General features: G+C 36.1%; 1 protein-coding gene across 3 annotated transcripts in view; it reads left to right on the top strand.

Moving 5' to 3' along the window:
* Positions 1 to 23,739, top strand: part of TNRC6B (trinucleotide repeat containing adaptor 6B) — a 216,532-nt gene that overhangs the window by 65,641 nt on the left and 127,152 nt on the right. For 2 of the 3 annotated variants that reach the window (XM_036237544.1, XM_036237547.1), the window contains exon 4: positions 13,855 to 13,922. In XM_036237544.1, coding sequence (XP_036093437.1) covers positions 13,855 to 13,922 — 68 coding nt within the window. Of the gene's footprint in view, positions 1 to 8,064; positions 8,282 to 13,854; positions 13,923 to 23,739 lie in introns of all 3 variants that reach the window. The other variant, XM_036237545.1, reaches the window with a different exon arrangement.

Here is a 23,739-nt window from a genome sequence, read left to right on the forward strand (position 1 = left end):
ATTTGAAGTATACAGTTCATTGGGTTTTCGTATATTCACATAGTTCCGCAGTTACCACCAAAGTCTAGTTTAAGAACATTTTCTTTACTCCAGAAAGAAATCCTGTACCCATGAGAAGTCATTCCTCATTCCCGTTCCTCCCAGGCTCAGGCAACCACTGTCTACTCTCTGTCTCTTAGAATTGGCCATTCTGGACATTCTTGTTCATTGAATCATACAATATCTGTTCTTTGTGTGTGAGACTTCTTTCACTTACCGTAATGTTTTCAAAGTTCATCTATTTTGTAGCACATATCAGCACTTCATTTCTTTCTAAGGCTAAATAATATTCCACTATATAGATAGACCACATTATGTTTACTCATTCTTCAGTTGATGGACATTTGAGTTGTTTCCGCTTTGGAGGTATGATGAATAATGCTACTGTGAACATTCATGTATCAGTTTTTGTGTAGATATATGTTTTCATTTCCCTTGGGTGAATAACTAGAAGTGGAATTGCTTGGTCACATGTTAACTCTATGTTTTACTTTTTGATGAACTGTCAAACTGTTTTCCAAATGGCTACACCATTTTATATGTTCATCAAAAAGGTATGAGGATTCTAATTTGTTTACATCCTCACCAACCCTTGTTATCATACATCTTTTTATACTAGCCATTCTGGTGGATATGAAATGCTGTCTCACTGTGGTTTTGATATGCACCTTGCATGCGTTTTAAAATGAAGGTGCCTGGGCCCCACCCTGGACTTGAAAGAGAATCTCAAGAGTTGGGACCTTGGGATCTATGATTTTTATAAGCACTTCCAGTGATTCCTGTGCTGGTAGTAAGCAGACCACAGCTAAACTAAGGGGCACTTGGAGGAAGAACCAGTGAACTGTCAAAGTGCTCTCTGAAAGGTAAGGCCCACACCAGCTTCAGAGTAGGGTTACATGTGGGGAGGGAGAGCAGGGGTTGAGTTTGGAAAGGGCTGTCCAGGGGGCCACAAGTCTTCATTGTACCTGTATTTTGTTTCTTTAAAGCAAATATGACAATGCGAATATGTTAAATCTGGATGATGGTTATGTAGGTGTGTTTGTTATTTTACTCTCTGTACTTTTTTATATCTTAAAAAATTTCCCTAACTTAAAGGAATAAAAATTCTGTTTTTGTTGAAGGAAAATACTTGTAGCTTCAACACAGTTTATTCTTGTCTTTGATAAATAGAATAAGGAAGGATAAAAATTACTCTTTATTCTAGAAACCAGTCTCTCAAATACATGAAGACAATTCTCATATCGTTCTTAAAAATCTAGATAGATTGTTCAGAACTGGAATGGTTACTTTCCAGTTATCAAGGACTCAGACTTCTTTTGTTCTTCCATCTTCAATATGTTCTTTCCATCTTGTATTCTAAGGTGGTTGCTCCAGCCACAACTGTCAACCTCCATATCCATCTAGCAGAAAGGAAAGAACTTGTCCCTTTTTTTGAAAGACTTTGTGGAAGTCGCGCATTTCACTGTACTTATATCTCTTTGACCAGAATTTAATCACACGGTCACAATAAACTTCAAAGGATGTTAGAATGTGTGTCAGCTAAAATTTGTAGATTCTAGTGTTTAGTGAGAACTGCCTCCTTGTCTAAATTCAACCATGTTGTCCAGTACACTGCTATTATACTGAGTTTGCCCATCCTATAGTTATACAATTGATTCTTTTGAACCTAAAATATGAGACTTCACAATTTAAAAAAAGAGTAACGTAATTCAAAGAGAAGGAAAGGGAGGCCTTTCATAAATGGTATTGGAACAACCAGATAATTATGTGGAAAGACATGAATTACAATCCATACGTCACATGCTACACATAAAACTTAATTTAGATACATCATAGGCCTAAGTGTTAGGGCTAAAATGGTAAAGTTTTTGAAAGACAATATAAGAGATACCTTTATGACCTTAGGAGGTTTGCAAAAAGCACTAACCATATAGAAGAAGAGTTCAGTTGAATTTCATCTAAAAAATTTTGAATGTCTGCTTATCAGCCGACACCATTAAAAATATGGAAAAGCTATACAGTGGGAGAAAACACTTGAATACATTTATGTAATAAAAGTCTCATCCACAATATATAGACTTCCTAAAAATCGATTTAAAAAAAAGATCAATTCAATTGAAAATCTGGACAGAAGACATAAATAGGCATTTTACAAAATAAGATATTCAAGTGACCATGAAAATAGGATATTCAACATTATGATTTACTGTCTGCTGTTAAGGTTCCAGTACAGACACAAGAAAAAGAGCCCTCATGCTTTCTGTCTGTCTGTCTGGTTGTGGTAGCCAGGATTGAATGGGGGAATGCAGTGAAAAATGTGGGGTTTTTACAACTTATTAAAGAATTATCTTGTAAACAGTTGAAGAGCCTGTTTTACTCCAAAGAAACTAAAATATGAGTTTAGAAGAGAAGTGTTGGAAGATTATTCCCCTACATCCTTGCCTTCTGATTGATTCCACTTTTAAAAGCTTAGGGTTAAAACTAATTAAAGGCAAACCAGTGATTAAAAAAAATTATTCATGAGAAAAATGCAAATTAACTATAACATGATACCATTACGCACTTACAAAGTTCAAAACACTGACAGTACCACTGTTAACAAAGTGTGGAACTACCAGAGGGAACTCTCATACATTGTTGGAAGGGGTGTAAAATGATGCAACTACTTTGGAAACTGTCTCTTCAATCTCTAATAGAGTTAAACATATGCCTATTGTATAACCCAGATATATCATTTCTAGGTGTATACCCTATAGAAATGACTTTGTATGTTCAAAAAAAGACTAATATGAGAATATTAATGGTAGCTTTATTTATAATAGCTTCAAACCAGAAATAGCCCGACCGTCTATCAGTAGATGAATGAATGAAATTATAGTATGTTTTTTCTATGAAATACTACGGAGTTAAAAATCTGAACTTTTGATATATGTAACAATGTGGGTGAATCTCAAAAGCATATGTGGAGCAAAAAAAGACAGAAACAAAAGTGTACATCCTGCCAGATTATAATTATATTAAGTTCATGAACCTGTACAACTCATCCGTAGTGATAGAATATTTTCCTAGAGTTTGTGAGGGGTTATTCAAGGGAAACGGCATATGAGAGTTTTCTAGGGAGATAGAAATGTGCAGGCTCAATCTGCATGGTGGTTACGTGGGTACAATCCTATCTAAAGTTCATTGAGCCATACACTTAAGGTTTGTGTATTTTTCTCTTTGTGAATTATACCTCAATATTTTTTAAAAAAAATTTAGGAGCTTGCAGGTTGTTAGTCGACTGAGACCATTTTGAATATTGATTCTGTCATCCAGTATATCAGATATGCTTTATATTTCAGGAAATATATATGCTTTCTTTTTAAACTGCCTACAGATGGTTGGAAAGGTATAACATTTATAAAATGGATAGGATTTAGCAATTAATTTGATGTGGAAGAAGAGGAAAAGGAGAAACGAAGGGTGAACTCAAGGTTTCAAGTTAAGTGACTGCGAGGATGGGGGCGTCATTATCATAAATAGGAAACATAAGACAAGAAAGAGGTTTGGCAGGGAATCGGGTGAATTCTGTATAGAACAGAGTTTGAGATGCCAGCACACTATCCAGTGGCAGTGTCTGTTAGCCAGGTGAAAATATGGGAGTGGAGACAGGATAGGCCAGGGCTGGAAATATAGAATTGGACATCGCTCAAATGTAACAGTGGGACTGTGAGATTAGATGAAATTGCTCTGGCAGAATGTGCGGATTAGTCCAAGGAGGAACCTGGAAATAAATGTTTAGAGAGTAGTAGAAGAAAGAGAAGCAAGGATTAGCAAATTAGAATCAGGTTTATGAATAAGACATTCAGAGTCGGTGTCAGAAATTTGCATTTCTGGTGACTGGTGGAGGAGACAGACAACAGATCACATAAAGAAATAGGTGACCCTTTTGGGTCGTGATACATTGTGCTAGGGAGGGACTGCATGTAGAAGCCGTTTTAGCTGGAGTGGTCAGAGAAGATCTCTTCAGAGAGATGGCACTTGAGCTGATGCCTAAATGATGTGAAAGAAGTTTTCGTGTAACAATTTGAGAGAAACACTTTCTAAGTCAAAGGAATAAGTTCAAAGGCCCTCAGGCTGTGTGAGAGCGGAGAAAGGAAATAGAGAGGGTAGAGTCCAGAACAAGGCAGAAGAGATTTTCAAAAGTGTGGAGGTGGCTACTGTGTGAGATGTTACTTAGAGGACAAGGAGAAATAGGGACCGAGAAAGGATATTCCATTTAGTGAAAGCCATTAAGAATTGAAAGCAGGGACTGTAACAGATATTTGCACACCCATGTTTAAGCAGCGTTATTCACAGTGGCCAAACAGTAGAACCAACCCATTGTCTATCGACAGGTGAATGGTTCAACAAAAATGTGGTATATCCATACAATGGAATATTATTCAGCCTTAAAAAGGAGGGAAATTCTGACATATGTGACAGCATGGATGAACCTTGAAACATTATGCTAAGTGAAATAAACCAGTCTCGAAAGGACAAAAACTGTATGATTCCACTTATCTGGTACCTAGAATAGTCACTTTCAGAGAGACAGAAAATAGAATGGTGGTTGCCAGCAGCTGGTAGGAGAGAATGAGGGGTTCGTGTTTAATAGGTACGGAGTTTCAGTTTTGCAAGATGAAGAGTTATGGAGATGGATGGTGGTGGTGGTTGTACAACAATGTGAATGTACTTAATGGCACTGAACTGTACACTTAAAATGGTTAAAATGGTAAATTTTATGTTATGTATATTTTATTACAATTTCTTTAAAAAGTCATTGGCACTTAACACTCCTGGGCAAGATGGAGTATCAGGAACAGGATTTACCCTCCCACCGGAAATAATTTTAAAAATAGACAAAATGTATTTGAAACAACAGTTTACAAGACACTGGACTTTAGGTAATGAAGGACAGCGCTCGCTGAGAAATGGAAAACAAATCAGGTGAGTCCTCTGACTACTCCAGCGTGCTGGCTTGAGAGAGCTTCCAGGGTGCGGTGCGGGGAAGGGAAGTCCAGGCAAGGCCCAGCAGATCCCCTCAGCTGAGGTAACCTTGCTGAGGGCCTGGGGAGACTAAGGCAGCAGGAGTTTGGGCAGAGAACTGGAACACTGAGGACAGAGTACTGGAGAGGAGAGAGTGCCACAGAGGACTCTGGAGACCTGTGGAAGGTCAGCTTGTGTATTCAGTAGCGTGCTTTTGGGCACATGCATATGAGGAGACTACCGATGGCTGGGGCAGAAGGGCGAACCCATTCAAGAGCACTAGAAGGAACAGTGCCTAGCACTCAAACAGTGCAGGAAATAGTGCCTGTTTCTGTAGACTGGGGGAAAAAAAAAACAAACTCTTGGGTCATGGAGCATTAGGTAAACTCGGTAGTGGTAGTAGTAGAGTTCTTACCTCTGGAGGGGGAATAATTAGCCCTAAACTAAACACTGCTCTGGTCCAGCTTAGCAGATCTTAAAAGCATGACCCAAAAGAGACAGACTGTTTCAAAGTAATTTAATTTTTCCTTGGACAAAGCTCAAAAATATTTATAGGAATGCAAAAATATTTAGCACCTCACAGAGTAAATTCACAATATCTAGTATCTAATCAAAAATTATCAGGCATGTAAAAACAAGGAAAATACAAACCATAGTGAGGAGAAAAATCAATTGATTGAAACCAACTCATAACTGACACAGATTAGAATTAGCAAACAAGAATATTTAGAACATAACTATTTCACTTATTTAAAAAGTCAAGCAGAAACATGGAAGATACTAAAGATCTAAGTCAAATTTCTAGAGTTTAAAACTATAACATCTGAGATGAAAAATGCACTGGATGGGATTAGTGGCGGATGAGACACTGCAGAATAAAAGACTGATGAGTTTAAACACATACAAATAGAAATATACAACATGAAACAGAGAAAAAAGAATTTTAAAAAATGAAAAGAGCATCTCTGTACTGTGGACAACTTTAGGCAGCCTAATACACATGGCGGGAGTCTCCGAAGAAGAGGGAGGGGGACAGAAAAATACCTAAGAAATAATGGCCCCCAATTTTCCAAATTTGATAAAAACTGTAAACCCACAGATCCAAGAATTTCAGTGTGTCTGAAGCACAAGAGACATGAAGAAAAGCACGCCAGAGCACATCATAATCAAGTTACTCAAAACCAGTGAAGAGAAAAAAGTTAAAACCAGGGGAAAAAAGACACGCTATTAACAGAGGAACAAAGATAAGAATTTCATGTTGGAAGCGATGCAGCCAAGGAGACAGTGGAGCAACATCTTTAAAGTGCCAAAAGGAAAAACTGTTAACCTTGAAATCTGTAACCAGCGGATTTTTTTTTTCAAAAAATGAAAGTGAAATAAGGTCTGTTTCAGACGTACTAATCCATCAGCAGCACACCCTTACTATACGGACGTGTTAGAGGGAGAAGGAAATGACGTCATAAGGAGATGGGGGTCTGCATAAAGGAGGGAAGAGCTCCAGAAATGGAAACTGCCTGGGTAAATACAGAAGACTTTTTCCATTATTTAAATCTCTTAAAAAGAAAATCGATTGTTATAGAACAAAAACAATATAAATGCATTGTAGGTTTATGACATCCGTATCTGTATAACGTATGATAACAGCATAAAGGTCTGGAGGGGGAAAATGGAAGTCTGCCGACTATTGTAAGGTTCTTACGTTGTACATGAATTAGTACAATCATGTGTTGCTTCATGACAAGGGTCCATTCTGAGAAATGTGTTAGGTGATTTTGTCACTGTGTGAACATCATAGAGTGTTCTAACATAAACCTACATGGTATAGCCTAAAATTAAAAAGACCTATCATACCAAGTGTTGGTGAGATATAGAACAACTAGGACCCTCATACACTGCTGGTTGGAAAGTCAGATGCTACAGCCACTTTGGGACGCAGTCAAACATTTTCTTAAGTTAAACATAAAGCTACCATATGATCCAACCATTCCATATTGTTATAGGTTAAAATGTGTCCCCCATTCATATGTGGAAGTCGTCCTAACCCCCAATACCTCAGAATGTGTGGGCCATAATCCAGTATGACTAGCATCTTTCTAAAAAGGGGAAATTTAGGCATAGAGACACAGATCAGGGAGAATACCATATGAACCTGAAGACGGCCACCTACAAGCCAAGGAGAGAGGACTGGAGCAGATTCTTTACGTACAGCCCTCAGAAGGGACCAGTGCTGCCAGCATCTTGTTTTCCAGCTTCTAACTCCCAGTTCTGTGTGAGACAATACCTTCTTGTAATGTAAGCCACCCAGTTTGCGGTACTTTATTATGGCAGCCCTAGCATGCTAATATACATTACTAAACACTCCTTGAAAAGGAAAGCACACATCCACACAAAGACTTCTAAATGAATGTTCATAGCAGCTTTATTTGCAATAGCCCACATCTGGAGATGCCCTAGACATCTGTAAAGGGGAGGTGAACTATTGATAACATGAAATCACATGGATGAATTTCAGAATAATTATGCTGAGTAAAAGGAGCCAGACCCCCCCCCCCAAAAAAAAGTACATACTATGTGACTCCATGTATACAAACTCTAGAAAACACAAAATAGTCTATAATTACAGAAAGCATGTTAATGGTTGCCTGGGGGAGAGGGTGCAGGAAGGAAGGATTAAAAAGGGCATGATTAAACTCTTAGAAGTGGTAATATCTTTTATTTTTTGATTGTGGAGTTGGTTTCATGAATATATACATATGTCAGAATATATCAAATCGTATATCCTATGCTGTTTAAAATGTGTCACTTATATCTCATACTACTGTTAAATTTTAAAATGATTTTTAAAAGAAAACCAACAAAAATTTATTAGTGGCAATAAATAGAGCAGTTTTGATAGAGTGGAAAAAGTAGAGGCAAAAGGTTTAAAGAGTAGACCTGGACATGTCGGATTAAACCCAGTTATTAATTTCTGCTTCTGTCTAAAATGCCACTAAAGTTATTTTTACAACATGATTTCAGCAAACATAAATCTGTGAGAAAAATGTTAATGGAAGAGGAGATGAAGCAATGAAGATGAAGATGCCAACAGAATTTGGAAGCTAGGAAGTTTGTGGAATGACACTGAAAACAACAGGATTGGTTGAAGAACTTATGAGGAACAAGGCAGGTATCCTGCCCCTCCTATCCACAGAGAGAGAGCTGTTCCTCTCCCACCCTGGCAAAGCTAAGTGTAGAGGTAAGGTATCTATCCAGAGACAGAAGAATTAAATCAAAGTCTACATGCCAATGTGAGACAGTGTCAGCTGTCTTCCCAAACTGAGTTCCAGAACGCTGGAAGCCAGGCTTATACGCATCTGGCTGAGGATTGAAGGGTATCTCTCGGGGCATGTCAACAGCCCAAGGTAGGAGAAAAGAATATACAGATGCGGCATCTCAGCACTTTCCCAATAAAATGGCCAGGTCTCCTCCTGATATCTAGGAAAACAGCCGCAGGATAAGTAACCTCTCCTTCCTTCACATACAGAAAGCACTTCCAAGCTGTTTAGGGCTTAACTTTTAAGTATCAATGATATGGCCAAAGATGACTGGACATTTGATAAAAATCTGTGAATGAAAGATATTGACCAAGCCAAAGCTAGAAGAAGAACTTGGAGGAGACAGAGATAATACACGGAATGGAAGAAAATAGAAACAAAACAAACATGCTCTAATATTTTTAGAGTTAAGAGAAAATATAATCGTGGAACAAGAACAGGACTGGAAAGAAGGATTATTGAGAGAATAAGGGAGAACTCTTTAAATTACAATAGCAGAATTAAAAAAAAATATTTGAAGTATTGGAATATAAAATTGAGAGAATCTTCAGAAAATAAAAAGTCAAAGTGATAAAAATGATGAGACAAAGAGGAAAAATAATGGATCAGTTCCATAGATTCAACATGAGCAGTGGGCATTCCTAAAAGAGGGAAAATTGGAAAGGTTAACAATTATTAGTAAATAAGTAGAATAAATGTATCAGCCCTGAAGAACCTGAGTTTCTGGATTGTAAGTACTCACCCAGTTCTAGCTCAATAAATCAAAAAAGAACCATATTTTTAGCAAATAGGAGAAGTAAAGGGTCCTAAAAGTTTCTGGAGAAGAAATGTCACCTTTCAAAACATTAGTTTTTAGAATACTGTTGATTTTCTGTATAGCAACTCGGGGAGCTAGAAGACAATAGAGAATATTTTGGAGGGAAAAATGTTTACTAACTTGAACTTATGCATCCAATTATGCATGTAGGTAAAAAAAAAAATCCTGTTTGTAAATTATACGTATGGATAAAAAGATATTTCAGTTATTCAGGATCTCAAAAAATTCACTTCCCATATACCTTTTATTAGGAAATATACTGGAATATATGTTCCACCTAAACCAGGGAGTAAACCATAAAAGGAGAAGACAAAGGATCTGGGAAACAGATGCTCCAGTGTAGGAGAGAGAGCAGAAAATTCCAGAGATGAAGGACAGGAGACATTTCTGGCAAGGTGTCAGCTGTTTAGCAGCCTGGAGAGCAAACAGTCTAGACTGGAACGAGGGCAAAACCCAAAGGAATGCCCCCAAGACCGGAATGAAATTGATAGATTACCTGAAGTGTTTGAACTGATTTAGAGGAGACATAGCTCTGTTGGAGAGTTTGAGGACGAATTAGTGGAAAATGCATAATAAATACTAAGCCAAAAAAAAAATTGAAAGAAAGTATAAGAAGAGTAATTAGTAATTGTTAGTTCCAGGAAAAACAAATTCGTGCAAGAACAGAAATTTAACTATACTATTCATTCAGCTGTATATATTATTTACTTAGTAGCAGCACTCTTAGCACTTAATATTGATATGAATAAAAATAGTGACTTATATTGAGAAGCTGAGAGAAGGGAGGTATGTATATATTGTATTGGGAAGAGAGTGCTATTTTTGTTTAAAAGCCTGGCGGTATTATTTAACTTTTCAAATTATATATATTACTTCGATAAAAATTCAATTAAAAAATCAGTTCAGCGATAAGAACGTGCAAGTAAGTACTGGGGTGTGGTTTATTCTTTTAAGAAATTGGATAGTAAAGGGAAGGGTAAAAACAAAGATATTTAGAGAGTATTGTAAGGCCAAAAATGATTTTTAAGAATAGAAGAGATCATAAAATATTTGTAGGTTGAGAGGATGGATTTCCTGGAAAAAGAGAAAGAAAGTTTCCTTAGATAGTAAGGTCTCAGAGGAGGCAGTAGAGTGCAGGTCACGAGTTTAGAACACAGGCGGTGAGGTTAGCCCTGCAGAGCAGTATTGGGTGCGGAAGGGGGAAAGATGCAGGTTTATAATATGGTCATGAGAATAAAAAATGAGGGGCTTTGTGGGAGGGAGATAGGCTCTCAAGGTAATCTTAGGCACTGTCATCTTCAGAATGGACTGACTGGGGAGGTAACCTAATGGGTTGGTTTGGAGTCTTTGAGAGGAGAAAAGGTGCAGAATAACAGTGAGGAACGTGGCGTAGTGGGTCAGACATTCATTTAGTCATTCAGCCCAGTGCTTAGCACATAGAAGGCATTCAGAAGGTGTGTTGAATGAGTGAATGACCAACAGGAAGGGCTGGCTATGTTAGATTCTGAGGTACACAAAAATTACATTGTTTTCCTCCAAGGCTCACCAGCAGCTGGGAAATAGGTGACAGAGAATCATCGGTCTCCCTTAGCCTTACAAAGTGGGAAGGAGCGCCTTGGAAGGGTAGGAGCAAGTGTTTGGAGATGTCAGAAAATGCTTCCTAGAAAAAATAACTTTTGACCCAGTCTTTGAAAGTTGAATAGAAGTTCACCAAAAATAGAGGATGAAGAGGGGCCTTCCAGGCAGAAGTGCTAAAATATCAGTGCTGAGTGGAAGTTAATTGACGTACGTTTGTAAAAGGACCAGTGTTGTAACTCTCTAGCTCTGCTCTGCACTTCTAGAGCAGAAGAGAAAAAGGTAAGGCATTGGCAAGACAGGAATGTCCTAAGAACAAGTTGGTGGTGAGCAAATCGAGGGTACTGTAGAGAAAAATCACAGAAATGTCAGTCAAGTGAGGCTCGGAATGGACTCAGAAAAAGAAGACCAGCAAAACTAGAAGCTGCGGTGAAGAGTCCTCATGGGTTCAGGTGGAGGGAGGGCGTGGAAGAGGCGCTGGTGGTCCGAGTAGGGTTTCCGCTGTGTAGCAGCGCAGACTGAGGGAGGCTCAGTCTCGGGTCCTGCCCGGCTCCTAGCTGAAGCCGGGAGGAGATGGGTCGCCTGTTTAAGATGAGCATAGAGTGTCCGATTCCTTTGGACTGGGTTTACTCTTCCTGTTGTTTCATTGCATTGTCACACTGTATTGTAAGTGACTGGATTTTGGTTTTTCTCACTAATCTGTAAGTTTTTTTGATGGCAAAGACTGTCTTCTTCACTATTATCCTAGCACAGCACATAATATGTAACCGAGGAGATAGATACTATTCTCAACTTAGAAAAATAGTCCATTTCTTACAGTATCTAATAATCTTGAAGACAGACAATAGTAACATAGATACACACCATAATAAAACCCAAAAGACTTTTAAGAAAACAAAGTAATAAACAACATCTTATAATAAAATAAAAAGACTTCAGCTCTGCCATCTCCACAGTCTTTGTTTCTCAGAAATACTAGAGAAGATGGGATAGTATTAAGAGGCTAAGTTTCAAAAACAGACAGAAAAATGAAAAGTTTACTCTATTTCCATTAAAAAGAAAAATTTGAAGATGATAAGCAAGAATAATAAAAGCCACATATTGCATACTGCGAAATTCAAACCAGGTTTCAATTTTTATTCTTCTCTTATGGACTTCTGATCCTGCAGCCTATGGGGGTTTCATCACAGGAGAGGGAGGATTCTTCCATCCTGAATTTATACAGTGATCTAAAACTTCTGGAAGAAAAAACAGGGCTACGAAGTCACAGAGAGAACTGTATGATCTAGAGATGATCTTGATTGGGTTGATTACAAGAATGTACCCATATGTGAGAAAAACCACTGAGCTGTGCATTCTGTGCACTCAATCGTATAAATGTTATGCCTTCATTATAAAAAAGTGACAAATTGTTTAAATTTATTAAGTTCTTTCAAACCTCAGCCTAAATCATTTTCTCAAAGGCAAGAATGACTGTTCTTCCACATATATATTATAAAAATTTTATTGATGCTTATCTTTAAAAATCCTTCCCAGTTAAATTGTGGGCATTAGCCTCTGCTTGTCAGTTTTTTTAAAAATGCTTATGCATAGTCAATTTCTAAAAACAATAGTGATGAGAAAAAACATCAAAAAGCCCACAGCCTCCCTACATTGGCTCCAAATCTTTAACTTCAGCCCCCAGGTTTTACATACTATTTTTCTCTGCTCCGATGGCCCGGTAGGGTCATAATAAAACACCACCTTTGTCCTCATAATTTATTTTTCTAAGTTGGGAATAGTATCTATCTCTTTGGTTATGTCTGTTTGATTCTTGTTAATTAGCCTTTGGGGGAAGTTTTTGTAGGATTGACAGATTGTCCCTGTGTGTAGAGGTAGCTCTGTTTCTGTCACTTATCTTCCTTTATTGGTCAGTAAATCATTTGGAATAGTAAAATGTTTTTTTCTTTGAAAATTTGTATTGAGAAATAAATCAGACATGTAAAAAGAGAAAAGAGAAAATGTACAGTTAAAAAGAATAATTATAAAACAAATGTCTGTATACCTACTACGTAGGCCAAGAAATAGATATAACCATAGCCTACCAAGTGCCTCTTCCTGATTGAATCCCCTCCCTCCTGGATTCCTAAACATTCACTAGCTTAAATTTTGTAATAGTCTTTCCTTTTCTTTATAGTTTTATAAACCATATATGTAGACAAGAGTGTCTACATAAACATGTGTATATGGTTTAAAATGTATATATGTAAACATTAAAGTAACGGAATTATACTGTATATGTATTCTTTTGTGACTGGCTCTTTCACCCAATATTGTGCTTTTGTAACTCATCCAGGTTGAGATGTGTTGCTGCAATTTATTCATTTTCATGCAGTAAATATTCTGTTGTCTATAAACACCATAGCCTGTTTACCTGTTTTTCTGTCGATGGATGTTTGTCTCTGTATTGTTTTCTGTTAAAAATAATGCTACCGTATGTGCAAAAGTTTCTCTAGGGTGTACACCTAGCTAAGCAACTACTAGTCTCTACAGTAAATAACACATGTTATACAGTGGCAAACTTTTTGAAGTGGTTGTACCAATTTTTCCTCCCACCATGAGTGAATGAGAGTTGTTGTTGCTCTGTACCTTTGTCAGTACTTGATATTGCCTGACTTTTTAATTTTAACCAACCTGGGAGTTGTAAAATGGTATCTCTCCGTGGTTTTAATTTGTGTTTTTCTGATAGATGTGAGATCAAACATCTTTACAAATGTTTAGGGCCATTTATGTGTCCTCTCCAGTGAAATTCCGACTCAGTTATTTTGTAAATTTTTCTGGTAGGTTGTCTTTTTCTTATTGATTCATAACAATTCTTTATTACATTCTGGATGCTAACACTTTTTCACAGATCATCCTGCTTCCTTTTTTATTCTGCAAATCTGGACACCCGATGCGAGGTGCCTTAGGCAAACATTGAGCGTGAAAGCCATTGGCTAAGCTTCTGTACCAGGCACCGTAGTGAAATGCCGAAATGCCGTGAGGTCTGCAAGGGCCGGCGCTGGCCCTTTGGAGTGAGTTGCAGCTTAGTTACTGACTGACCTGTGATTCTTGCCTTTGCAGGTGGAACAGGAGGATTTTGTAATGGAAGGGCATGGCAAGACTCCACCTCCTGGTGAAGAAAGCAAACAGTGAGTCACCGTTTATTTTAAAAGGGTCTTATTACACATCTTCAGAAGCGCTTTGGTTAAACATGCTGAGAGTATGTTTGCAAGGGATGTATGTGTTGGGCACATTGTGGAACTCACCAGTTGCTTTGGTGACTGTGTATGCATTACTTCTATTTATAGACAGACTAACTGGAGGGACAAGAAAGTTCGCTTTGTAGTTTTTCATACTTGACTAATCAAAATTTATGTTACACTTTAGCAAAGACTTTAAGGCTCAGGATGTTCCAAGTTGAACTAATTCAGTCTGGTTGATTTCCAAAGAAAGTATAAAATTGTATATCCTTTTCTTAGAATGTCTTTATGAGTGACGAAATTAATAGGCTGTTTCCCTGCATTCCACGTGTGAATTTATTTGACTAGTACTTCCTGAAATGCTATTCCATTCAGTTATTTATACTTCTGATCTTTGTTTAAATTACTAATTGTTTCCCTAAAGGATAGGAATTGTAAGTAACATAGCTTAGCCAACATTCTGCATAATTCAGGATTTTTTCCCTGACGTCTTAAAGAGTGATTGGTTTTAAATCTCAAATTGGGAGTCCTCTGGGTAGCTTTTTGGTGGCAGTGAGTAGAGATATTTTTTTTTCCCTCTGTCACAGAACTTGAAAAACTGTGTTGCTGAGCAGACTGGTGTTTCATATGTCCTTTTAAAGGAAAAACAGTTAAGACTCTTTAAAGGACTGACATAACTACTATTTTTTATTCAGACAGTAGTCTCCTAAATCGAATGGAATAGTGATTCATGGAATTTACCAAAAATCTATAGAGAGAAACTCCTTTCTCTCATCTTTTTTTTTTTTAACTAGAAAATAGTTTAGTTTTGGTCTGTGTTATGAAAATTATGTCTCTGAAACCCTTAGGAATGAATTATGCAGAATATGCCATGCTGCCACACGGCCAGGTTCATTAAAGGAGAATGTTTGTCTTGTATTTGTTGTGAATGGAAACCAGGATATTTTCACAGCTGGTTTAATTTGCTAACCAGGCAGTTTTAAAAATAACTTACAATATAAATCCTAACTGCTGTATTCTGTCACATGCACTTCTATTCTGCATGGACTGATGGAATCAATTCATCTTTAGCGAATTAGAATGGCAGACATCTAGTCCCAGTGTAATTACAGGATCACTTCAGGTGTTTCTCCCTGTCCCCTTGCCTACTCCCTCAGCCCTACATGCTGGTCAGAGGTCTTTATAATATAAAAATCATAGCTCCCATTCGACTAGGGTTTTCTGTGCACAAAGTACTTTGCCTAGTACAGTGTCTCCATTTTATTCAGAGATCAGGGTAGGTAACTTGCCTGTGGTAATGCAGCTTGAAACGGAAGTTAGGATTTGAACCCAGATCTTTCTGGCTTTAAAGTGGTTTATAATATCTCTTGAACCTAAATCCTTTGCCAGTGTTGGAAGCTATGTTCCTGAAAAGTACTATGGTTAAGAAAACTGCAGTTGTCAAGATCAAAGTCTCATGGATAAGAGGAAGTTGGGGGAAACAATGAAAATGGCATTAAGCCTATTTTTAAAACACAGATGAAAGTTCTGTTCTCTAGAGGGTATTCATTTCTTGAACAAACCAGTCTTTATCTTTAAAAACCTGCTCCAGTAACCCCTATCCTGAATCAGCTTCTTTAGATATTCAGGAAACTTTGCTTGGGCAGATTCTCCCACAAGTTTTATGTTATACAAACTGTACTTCCGTTCGAGAGCTTCTAACAGCCCCAGCGGACCTGAAATGCTATGTGTTGTGGTCTTACCATTCTCCCTTGTTTTCACGGTCTCTCACACTTCCTTTTCACAGGTGAAGCCAGTTTTGTTTTTGTTTTTCTTTGTTTTTCTGAGTTTGGTCTGCCATCATATATTAAAATGATAAAGCAGAACTGAGTCTTCTCACTAGGCGTTCCTCCTAGAGACCTACCCGCCTCTTCTGTGGGAGTGGGGAGCAGAAGTGCTATGTTCTTTGTTTGAGGCAACAGAAGTAAAAAGATTTATTTATTTATTTATTTGTAGCTCAGAACTGTAGTTGGCAAAGAATGATTGAATCCTGAATAGGAGGATCTGTATTCTAGATCATGAAAGTGCCACATTGCTGAATTACTTATGAAATTCCCATTCATTCTTTTGTTTTTTAATTCGAAAAGTAATACGTCATAAAACATTTAAACAGTAAATGTGGATTTAGAAATAAAAGTGAGACCCTTCTTTTACACTATTTCCCCTCCTAAACATTTTCTCTCTATATTTTAAAACGACTAGATTTTTTTCTAACTTGATTCTTCTGAAACTTTTAAAATTTGACACCTTTTACAGTCTGTTTCGTTCAACATTCTGTTGAATCGATCTACCATAATCATTCTGTAATAGATATTTTGATGGCTTCCATTTTGGTTATTATAAACAATATTATGTTGAACATCCTTATTTGTATACCTTTATGCACAGATGTTTTTCTGTAGAATGGATTTTTAGAGATGGGCATGTGTTTTTCACATGGAAGTATCTACTATCATACTATCAAATTACCTTCCAAAAAAGTTATACCAACGTTCATTTCTATCAGTGTTATGAGAGTGCCTCTTTATATCTTTGACGACAGTAAAGTTAACTTGAAATTTTTGCCACAGTTTTAATTTGCACTTTGATGCTTACTAATAAGATGGAATATCTTTTGTTAGTTTATTGACCATTGATTTGTATTTTGTGTACCACTTATTTATATATTATTCCTTGTTTCTATTGGATTGTTTATTTTAATAGGAAGTGCTTTCTAAAGTATGGATACTAACCTTTGTTGAGATGTCTTAAATATTTCCTCCTAGTCCTTATCTTTTAACATTGCGGTATCTTTCTTACTAGTACATCTTTTAAATTTTTATGTAGTAAAATCAGTCAACCTTCATGGCTGCTATGTTTTGTGCTTGCTTAGAGAAGTTTTCCCAACTCTAACATGACAAAAATATCCTTAGTTTTTCAGCTTTATTTTTTACATTTAGACATTTAATTGAACTCTGGTACTCATTTTTGTGTGTGGTGTGAGGCAAAAATCTAACTTAATCATTTTCTAAATTGGTTTCCAAAAGGGCTCATATTCATTGGTATTAGCATGTAGAAATAGTGTATTTATTTATGGAGACAGATGGAGCACAGGGATAATATAACTTTCTCGAGGTAACAGAGAAAACTCTTGTAAGGATTAGGTCTAAAATTATTTTTCTTAGCTAATCTATGTCACTTGTTTCTTCATTTCACATTTTTTACATAGATTACAGAAGTGTCGAAAAATATTTTATTTCTGTGATGTTTATTTCAATGAAACTGAGTTCCATTAATAGGCGGATTAAGGTAGCTATGCATATACAGAGCTTTCTTGAAAAATAATTGACTTTTGATATTGAAAAATATCCGTGCTAAACTGTTATTTAGATCAGTTGTGCTGAATTCTGGTGTGTGTTAGTAAATAAGATTTAGTAGAGTGTATAACTTTTAACACTTTGTCTATATATGTTGCTTTTTACTGAGGTTTATTTACTATTAGTATATCTTAATATAATCATTTTACTGAGGATATTCACTTTACAGCTGCTGTAGCAACTCAGACAAGCTCAGTTTATTGCCACATAATTACTACATTAAACTCACATAGTATTAATCACAGAATGTGTTTAACACAGGGGTAAATATAAAACTATTACAGCTTTTCAAAAAGCAGCATGAGCAGACACTTACCCATAAATTGTGTCGGACCGTGCTTATTGAAAGCTCATTTCAGATAAAATGTTTCTACCAAGACAGGCTTTTGATTTAGTTTTATTTGTTTGTTAGTTAGTTTATTTTTTAATTTCACCTCCCATAGTTAGATTTCTTCCTGTCACCACATATTCGACCCCTTTTATACCATCTATCTCCCTCCTCCCATTTGGTTTTATTTATGATTCAGTTGATGGTCTGAATGTTTGTGGGTAGATAATTAGCTGTAAACTATTTTTAAGTTAAATATCAGTTTTGATGTATTAATGAGTTTGGCCTCTTTTACATTTTTTTCTTTAAAAAAAATTTTAACTTACGAATGAGTCTAAGTTTTAAATCTCCATGCTATAATTTACTCATTCTCAAAAGATTCTTGCCTTTAACCTACTCAAATTATTCATTTTTTCCAAATAAATTTTCGTTGATTGCATTTTCTTAATTATTTTGGTTAATTTTACAAAAAGTCATCATTAAAAACAAATCTCTCAAAGTAGGATCTCAGAAAGTTATTTGCACACCCATGTTTATTGCAGCATTATTCACAATAGCCAAGAGGTGGAGGCAACCCAGATGTCCACTGACAGATGAATGGGTAAAGAAAATGTGGTGTGTGCATACAATGGAGTGTTATGAAGCCTTAAAAAGGAGGGAAATCCTATCATGCCTTACAACATGGATGAACCTGAAGGACATTATGCTAAGCAGAATAAGCCAGTCACAAAAGTCAAATGCTATATGATTCCACCCACATGAAGAATCTCAGTCAGTCAGAATCATAGAAAGAGCTATGGAGATGGAGGATGGGGAATTCGTTTTTAATGGGTACAGAGTTTCAGATTTTCATGAAAAAGTTCTAGAGTCTGTTGCAAAACAATGCAAATATGCTTAACTACTGAATTTTGTGCTTAAAAATGGTTAAGATGTTAAATATAATGTTATACGTTTTTTTGCCACAACGAAAAATGAGCAACCAAATTGAAATGTACCTTAAAGGCAAAATATAGCCTGGTAAAAAATATGGCAAGTACTTTCAGGACAATGACAAAAAGAATGTAAAATTAATAACTTTGATATTGATTTTATGTTGAAATGGTAATCTTTTGAGTCTGTTGTACTAAATAAAGCATATTAAAATTTAAAAAGCCGCAAAAGTGAATAATGTGTTTTGTAGACAGTATCCCCTTTTTAGTGATTGTCAGGAGAATTAATTTTATTAATTTCTGTATTTCTACTCCTTTGGGGTGCCGTCTTTTTTTATTTCCCTTTCTAAGGGAGTATCTGTTTAATGCTTATGTGGGAGTCCTGTAAGGAAATCAAAGTGTTGAAGACAGTTTTATATCGATTCAGAGAGATAAATGTAATTTATGGAGTCAACACTGTTCTCTGTGCCCCTGTGTGGTGTAATATGGCTTCGTGCTGTTTTTTTAAATGTCTTAACTCCAATGTCTTGATTAAATTCTCTTCTTACTAATTACATGCTTCTCAACTTAAATGTCTAGTTATAAAATGCCCTTTTAATTTTTCTAAATTAATAATCATACAGACCTTTCGTAAGTTCTAACAGTTTGTCCTTACCTTATCTTTATTTCTGTTTCTACCTAATTCCTTAACCTACAGTTCTATGTTCATTGGATTCATCTTATACTGAAGTCTGTTCTCCCCAGATCTCTACAGCAAGGATTTCTTCTCTTAGGATACTGTTTGTTTCATATTTGACCACCCAATTTAACACTAAGCTCTTAGGAAACAGTTCTTTGAGATGCTCGCTTAAAAACTTTAGGTAGCTCAACAGCATTACCTAAAAACAGAAAAAAATGAAAATATTTCCAAATCACTTATAATTATCTTCACAGCACAAATCTTGGTATTTAATCATAGGAAAGTTTTTTTCAAGCATTTTATATTCTGTATTCTACTATCAGTTTTTTCAGCAGTTTTTTTTCCCCCTTTGAACCATTAAAATTCATACATGTTGAAATAAACTTATTAAGAAGTACCAAATTGAATGAGTACACTCAATCATTATTACACAGCAGTAAGCTGGACATCAGAAGAATAGTTGGATTTCTATATAATCTTTTCATATTGTTTTTGGGAGACAGGAAATGAGTTTTATTTTCAAGTTAATTGGTATTTTGAAAATGCCACAAAGAAGTTCAATAGATGATAGTTATGCTCATGGAATTTTTGCTGCTGGGAATTTTAGTATAACTTTGTACTTGGTCTTTGGGAAACTTTCATTTGCTAATAAAATTTTCTAATTTTCATTGAAGTTACTTAAAAAAATTAATTCTCTGAAAATGTCTTTTTTCCTCAGGAGTTTCAGAATCATAATAAATAAGTTCTGAATCTATTTGATGAGGTTTTTCTTGGATGTCTGGGATTAATTACAGTAAGAATAACTTCAGGAGATATGTGTGTCTTAATTGAAAATGACTGCAAACTGTATGGGTTACTACTACTTACAGGTTAAAGTGGTGATTTTAAACAATGAATAAGGTAGATCATGCAGCTCTCAGAAAACTGCTGTTAATTTAATAAAAGTCTTATTTATTTAGCTTATATTCTACTTATGGACAAATAATATGCCTTTATGGAAAAACATTACTTGAAAAGCAAGATGTTTTTGTCCAGTTCCTTGAAATTGGTGTCTTAAGGCTTCTTTTTTGAAGATGTTATTGTTTGTCATGTAGTTGTAGAATGTTTTGAAATACATATCATTTTGTAACTATAGGTAAAGGAATACATGTTCAGTGGCAAGAATCTTCATCGGTGTTAGGAAGAGAGGCTAGTGTTTATTTCCCCCAGATTTTGTGATCAGTAGAGGCTATGGACACTATGGACACAAGTTCTGCCCTGAGCATTCTGCCTGGGTTTTGGGTTTCTCTTCCCGCTGGGAATCTCTTTGGGCCGAAGCAGATGGGGAAAGTGCAGTAAAGAGGAGGCACAACGTGATGGTGGGCGGTAAAAGGTCACTTTAAGGCTTCATGCTAGGTCCTCAACTCTGCGAGGACCAAGACTTTGTGGCGTAGTCACCGCCGATGGCCCACAAAAAAGCATCAATAAATAAATAAATATTGGATGAATGAAGACATTGGTAAGTTCCCATCTACTGTTAAGAATCCATGTTCTATATACTCACTTTAAAAATCTGAGGAGGGGTTATTAAAAATCCTAATCCCAGAGTATTTTATTTGTTACTATCAGAAGAAAAGTGAATTGATAACATGTCATATCGGACCTTATATTCAGTGCTTTCTTGAATATATATTCCAACAGACCTGATTTTATCACTATTACTCTCTTTAAGCATCCCTACGTGTAAGCCAGTTGTTGATTATTTTGCAGAAAATACCTTTTTAACTAAGTACGAACTTTTCCTTTGCTTCCGAGGGCCTCTACAATATGCCCTTATCTTACCTACGTGTGTATTTTCTCTACTGTTTAAAGGATCTTTTTGCTCCTGCCCAGCGGCTCTCCTTAAGGTGTTCCATGAGCATCTGGTTTCCTTCCCCCTACCTGCCTTTCTTCAGGCCAAGAGACCCTTCTTTTTGCCCAGGAACAAATCTAGGTTTTGTAGGAATGCATTTTCAAAAATAGAAAATTAATTTCAAATGCAAATTTGGTGCAAAAGTGAATTTTTATTTACGATGAGGAAATAAATCACAAAAATAGCAACTTCTAAAAAGTTGACAAATATAAAATTTAGAAAAATACTGTAATGTTTGTATTAATTCACTGTCTAACACAAAACTGTGAAACTTTTTTCTCTATGTTTTTTGGCTGCACATTCTTTGATTGCCCTTCATATTGTAAAAAGTGTTATTTTCTGAAAAGAGAATAGAGAGATAATTCAGTGTTTTCTATAGCATAGTTAACCAAAATATGGTTTTTATTATTGATAGATTAGAAAAGCTTCAGCCTCACAACTTGTTATTAGTAACATCATATAAATTTGTAAGGTTGCTATCAATTTTGGGAAAACCTCCACCAAGTCTCTTTTATATGTGAACTATAAGATGTTTATATATGAGCTATTAGATAATTACATGGCTTCATTTTTTCTCGCACATTGCTTACCCTGAGGTACTCTTTGAATTGACACATTTATATTGTGATGCGATCTGGCCCTGCACATGTCTGTCGTGATGCAGAATGAGTTGGTCTAGTGACATTTGTACACAAGGATGATTAACAATACCTTGACCATACATGGAAGTGACTACATAAATATATTCCACTAAACCCAAAATAAATAAATATATCATCAACTTAACTTTCTCTTTAGTGATCCCCAAATAGTTATGGCCACGCTAACTCTACTGACGGGGAATATGAAGGGGAGGAAGTTGAGATGGAAAGAGGCTGTGGTTTTAACAATCAGAGTTAAGACCGTGATGAAAATATCTTGCCTTTGCACATCGTATAGAAATAATTGGTAATTTGGAACAGAGTTGGATAACTTTCACCTCCTAATTTCACAGTATATTACAAAGGTACAGCAATCAAAACAATGTGGCATTGGCATAAAGACAGGCAGACAGACTGATGGAATAGAAATAAACCCTCGCAGAGAAGGTCAAAGGATCTCGTGGCAGGGGCGCCAAGACCACTAACTGGGGAGCAGAATCTTTTCAACAACACGATGTTGGGTATGCTGGCTACCCACTTGCAAAAGAATGAAGTTGGACCTCATCTTACAATATTTACAAAAATTAACTCAAAATAGATTAAAGCTTAAGACTCAAACCTGTAAGAAAACATAGGAGAAAAGCGTCATAACGTGGACTTTGCAATGATTCTTTGTATATGACACCAAAAGCACAGGCAAAAAAGCAAAAATAGAAAATGAGACTACATCAAACAAAGAAGTTTTTATGCATCAAAGAACAAAATCTATAGAGTTAAAAGGCAGCCTACAGACTGGCAGAAGATATCTGCAAGTCATATATCTGATAAGAGATTAATATCTACGATATATGAAGAACTACAACTCAGCAACACAAAAGTCAAATAACCTGATGTTAAAAATGGACAGAGGACTTGAGTAGACATTTCTCCAAAGATGATATATAAATGGCCAACAAGCATATCAAAAATATTCAGTAATTAGCAAAGAAAATAAAAACCACAATGAGATATAATCATTTCACACCCATTAGGATAGCTATTAAAAAAAGTAAATAACAAGTGTTAATAAGGATGTGGAGAAACTGAATCCTTTGTGCACTGTTAGTGGGATTATAAAGTGGCATAACTGCTATGGAAATGGTATGGAGGTTCTTCAGAAATTTAAAAATAGAACTACCATATGATCCAGCAATCCTTCTTCTGGGTTTATATGAAAAAGAATAGAAAGCAGTGTCTTGAAGAAACATTTGCACAACCATAATTATGGCAGCACTGTTCACAATAGCCAAGGGATAGAAGCAACCCAAGTGCCCGTCAGCAGATGAATGGATAAACAAAATGTGGTAGATACATGCACTGGAATGTAATTCAGCCATAAAAAGAAGGAAATGCTGTCACATGCTACAACATGGATGAACCTTGAGAATGTTATGCTAAGTGAAATAAGCTGGTCACAAATACGGTATGATTCCACTTGCATAAGGTATATATATAAGCAATCAAATTTATATAAATAGAAAGTAGAATGGTAGTCACCAGGGGCTTGAGGGAAGGAAAAGGAGGTTGTTTAATGGGTATAGAATTTTAGATTTACAAGATGAAAAATTTCTGGAGATCTGTTTCAAAACAATGTGACTATACTTAACACAACTTAAAAAATGGTAAAGATGGTAAATTTTTTGTTATGTGTATCTTACCACACTAAAAATAGAAAAAACACATGGTAGCAAAAAATAAGAGAGATCATTTGGGCACAGTTTTAGGACCCTTCCTAGAGCTTTGGGGGAGCCCCATTCGCTTTAGGATGAAGCGAATGCACCTTAAGCTTCATTCGCTTCATACTGAAGTGCCTCTGTTTTGGCCATTATGGTCTTGTCCTTCCTTTGAACAAAGCCCAGCTTTA

The sequence above is a fragment of the Rousettus aegyptiacus genome, unplaced genomic scaffold (assembly GCF_014176215.1).
Source record: "Rousettus aegyptiacus isolate mRouAeg1 unplaced genomic scaffold, mRouAeg1.p scaffold_m13_p_2, whole genome shotgun sequence".
Taxonomy (NCBI): Eukaryota; Metazoa; Chordata; class Mammalia; order Chiroptera; family Pteropodidae; genus Rousettus; species Rousettus aegyptiacus.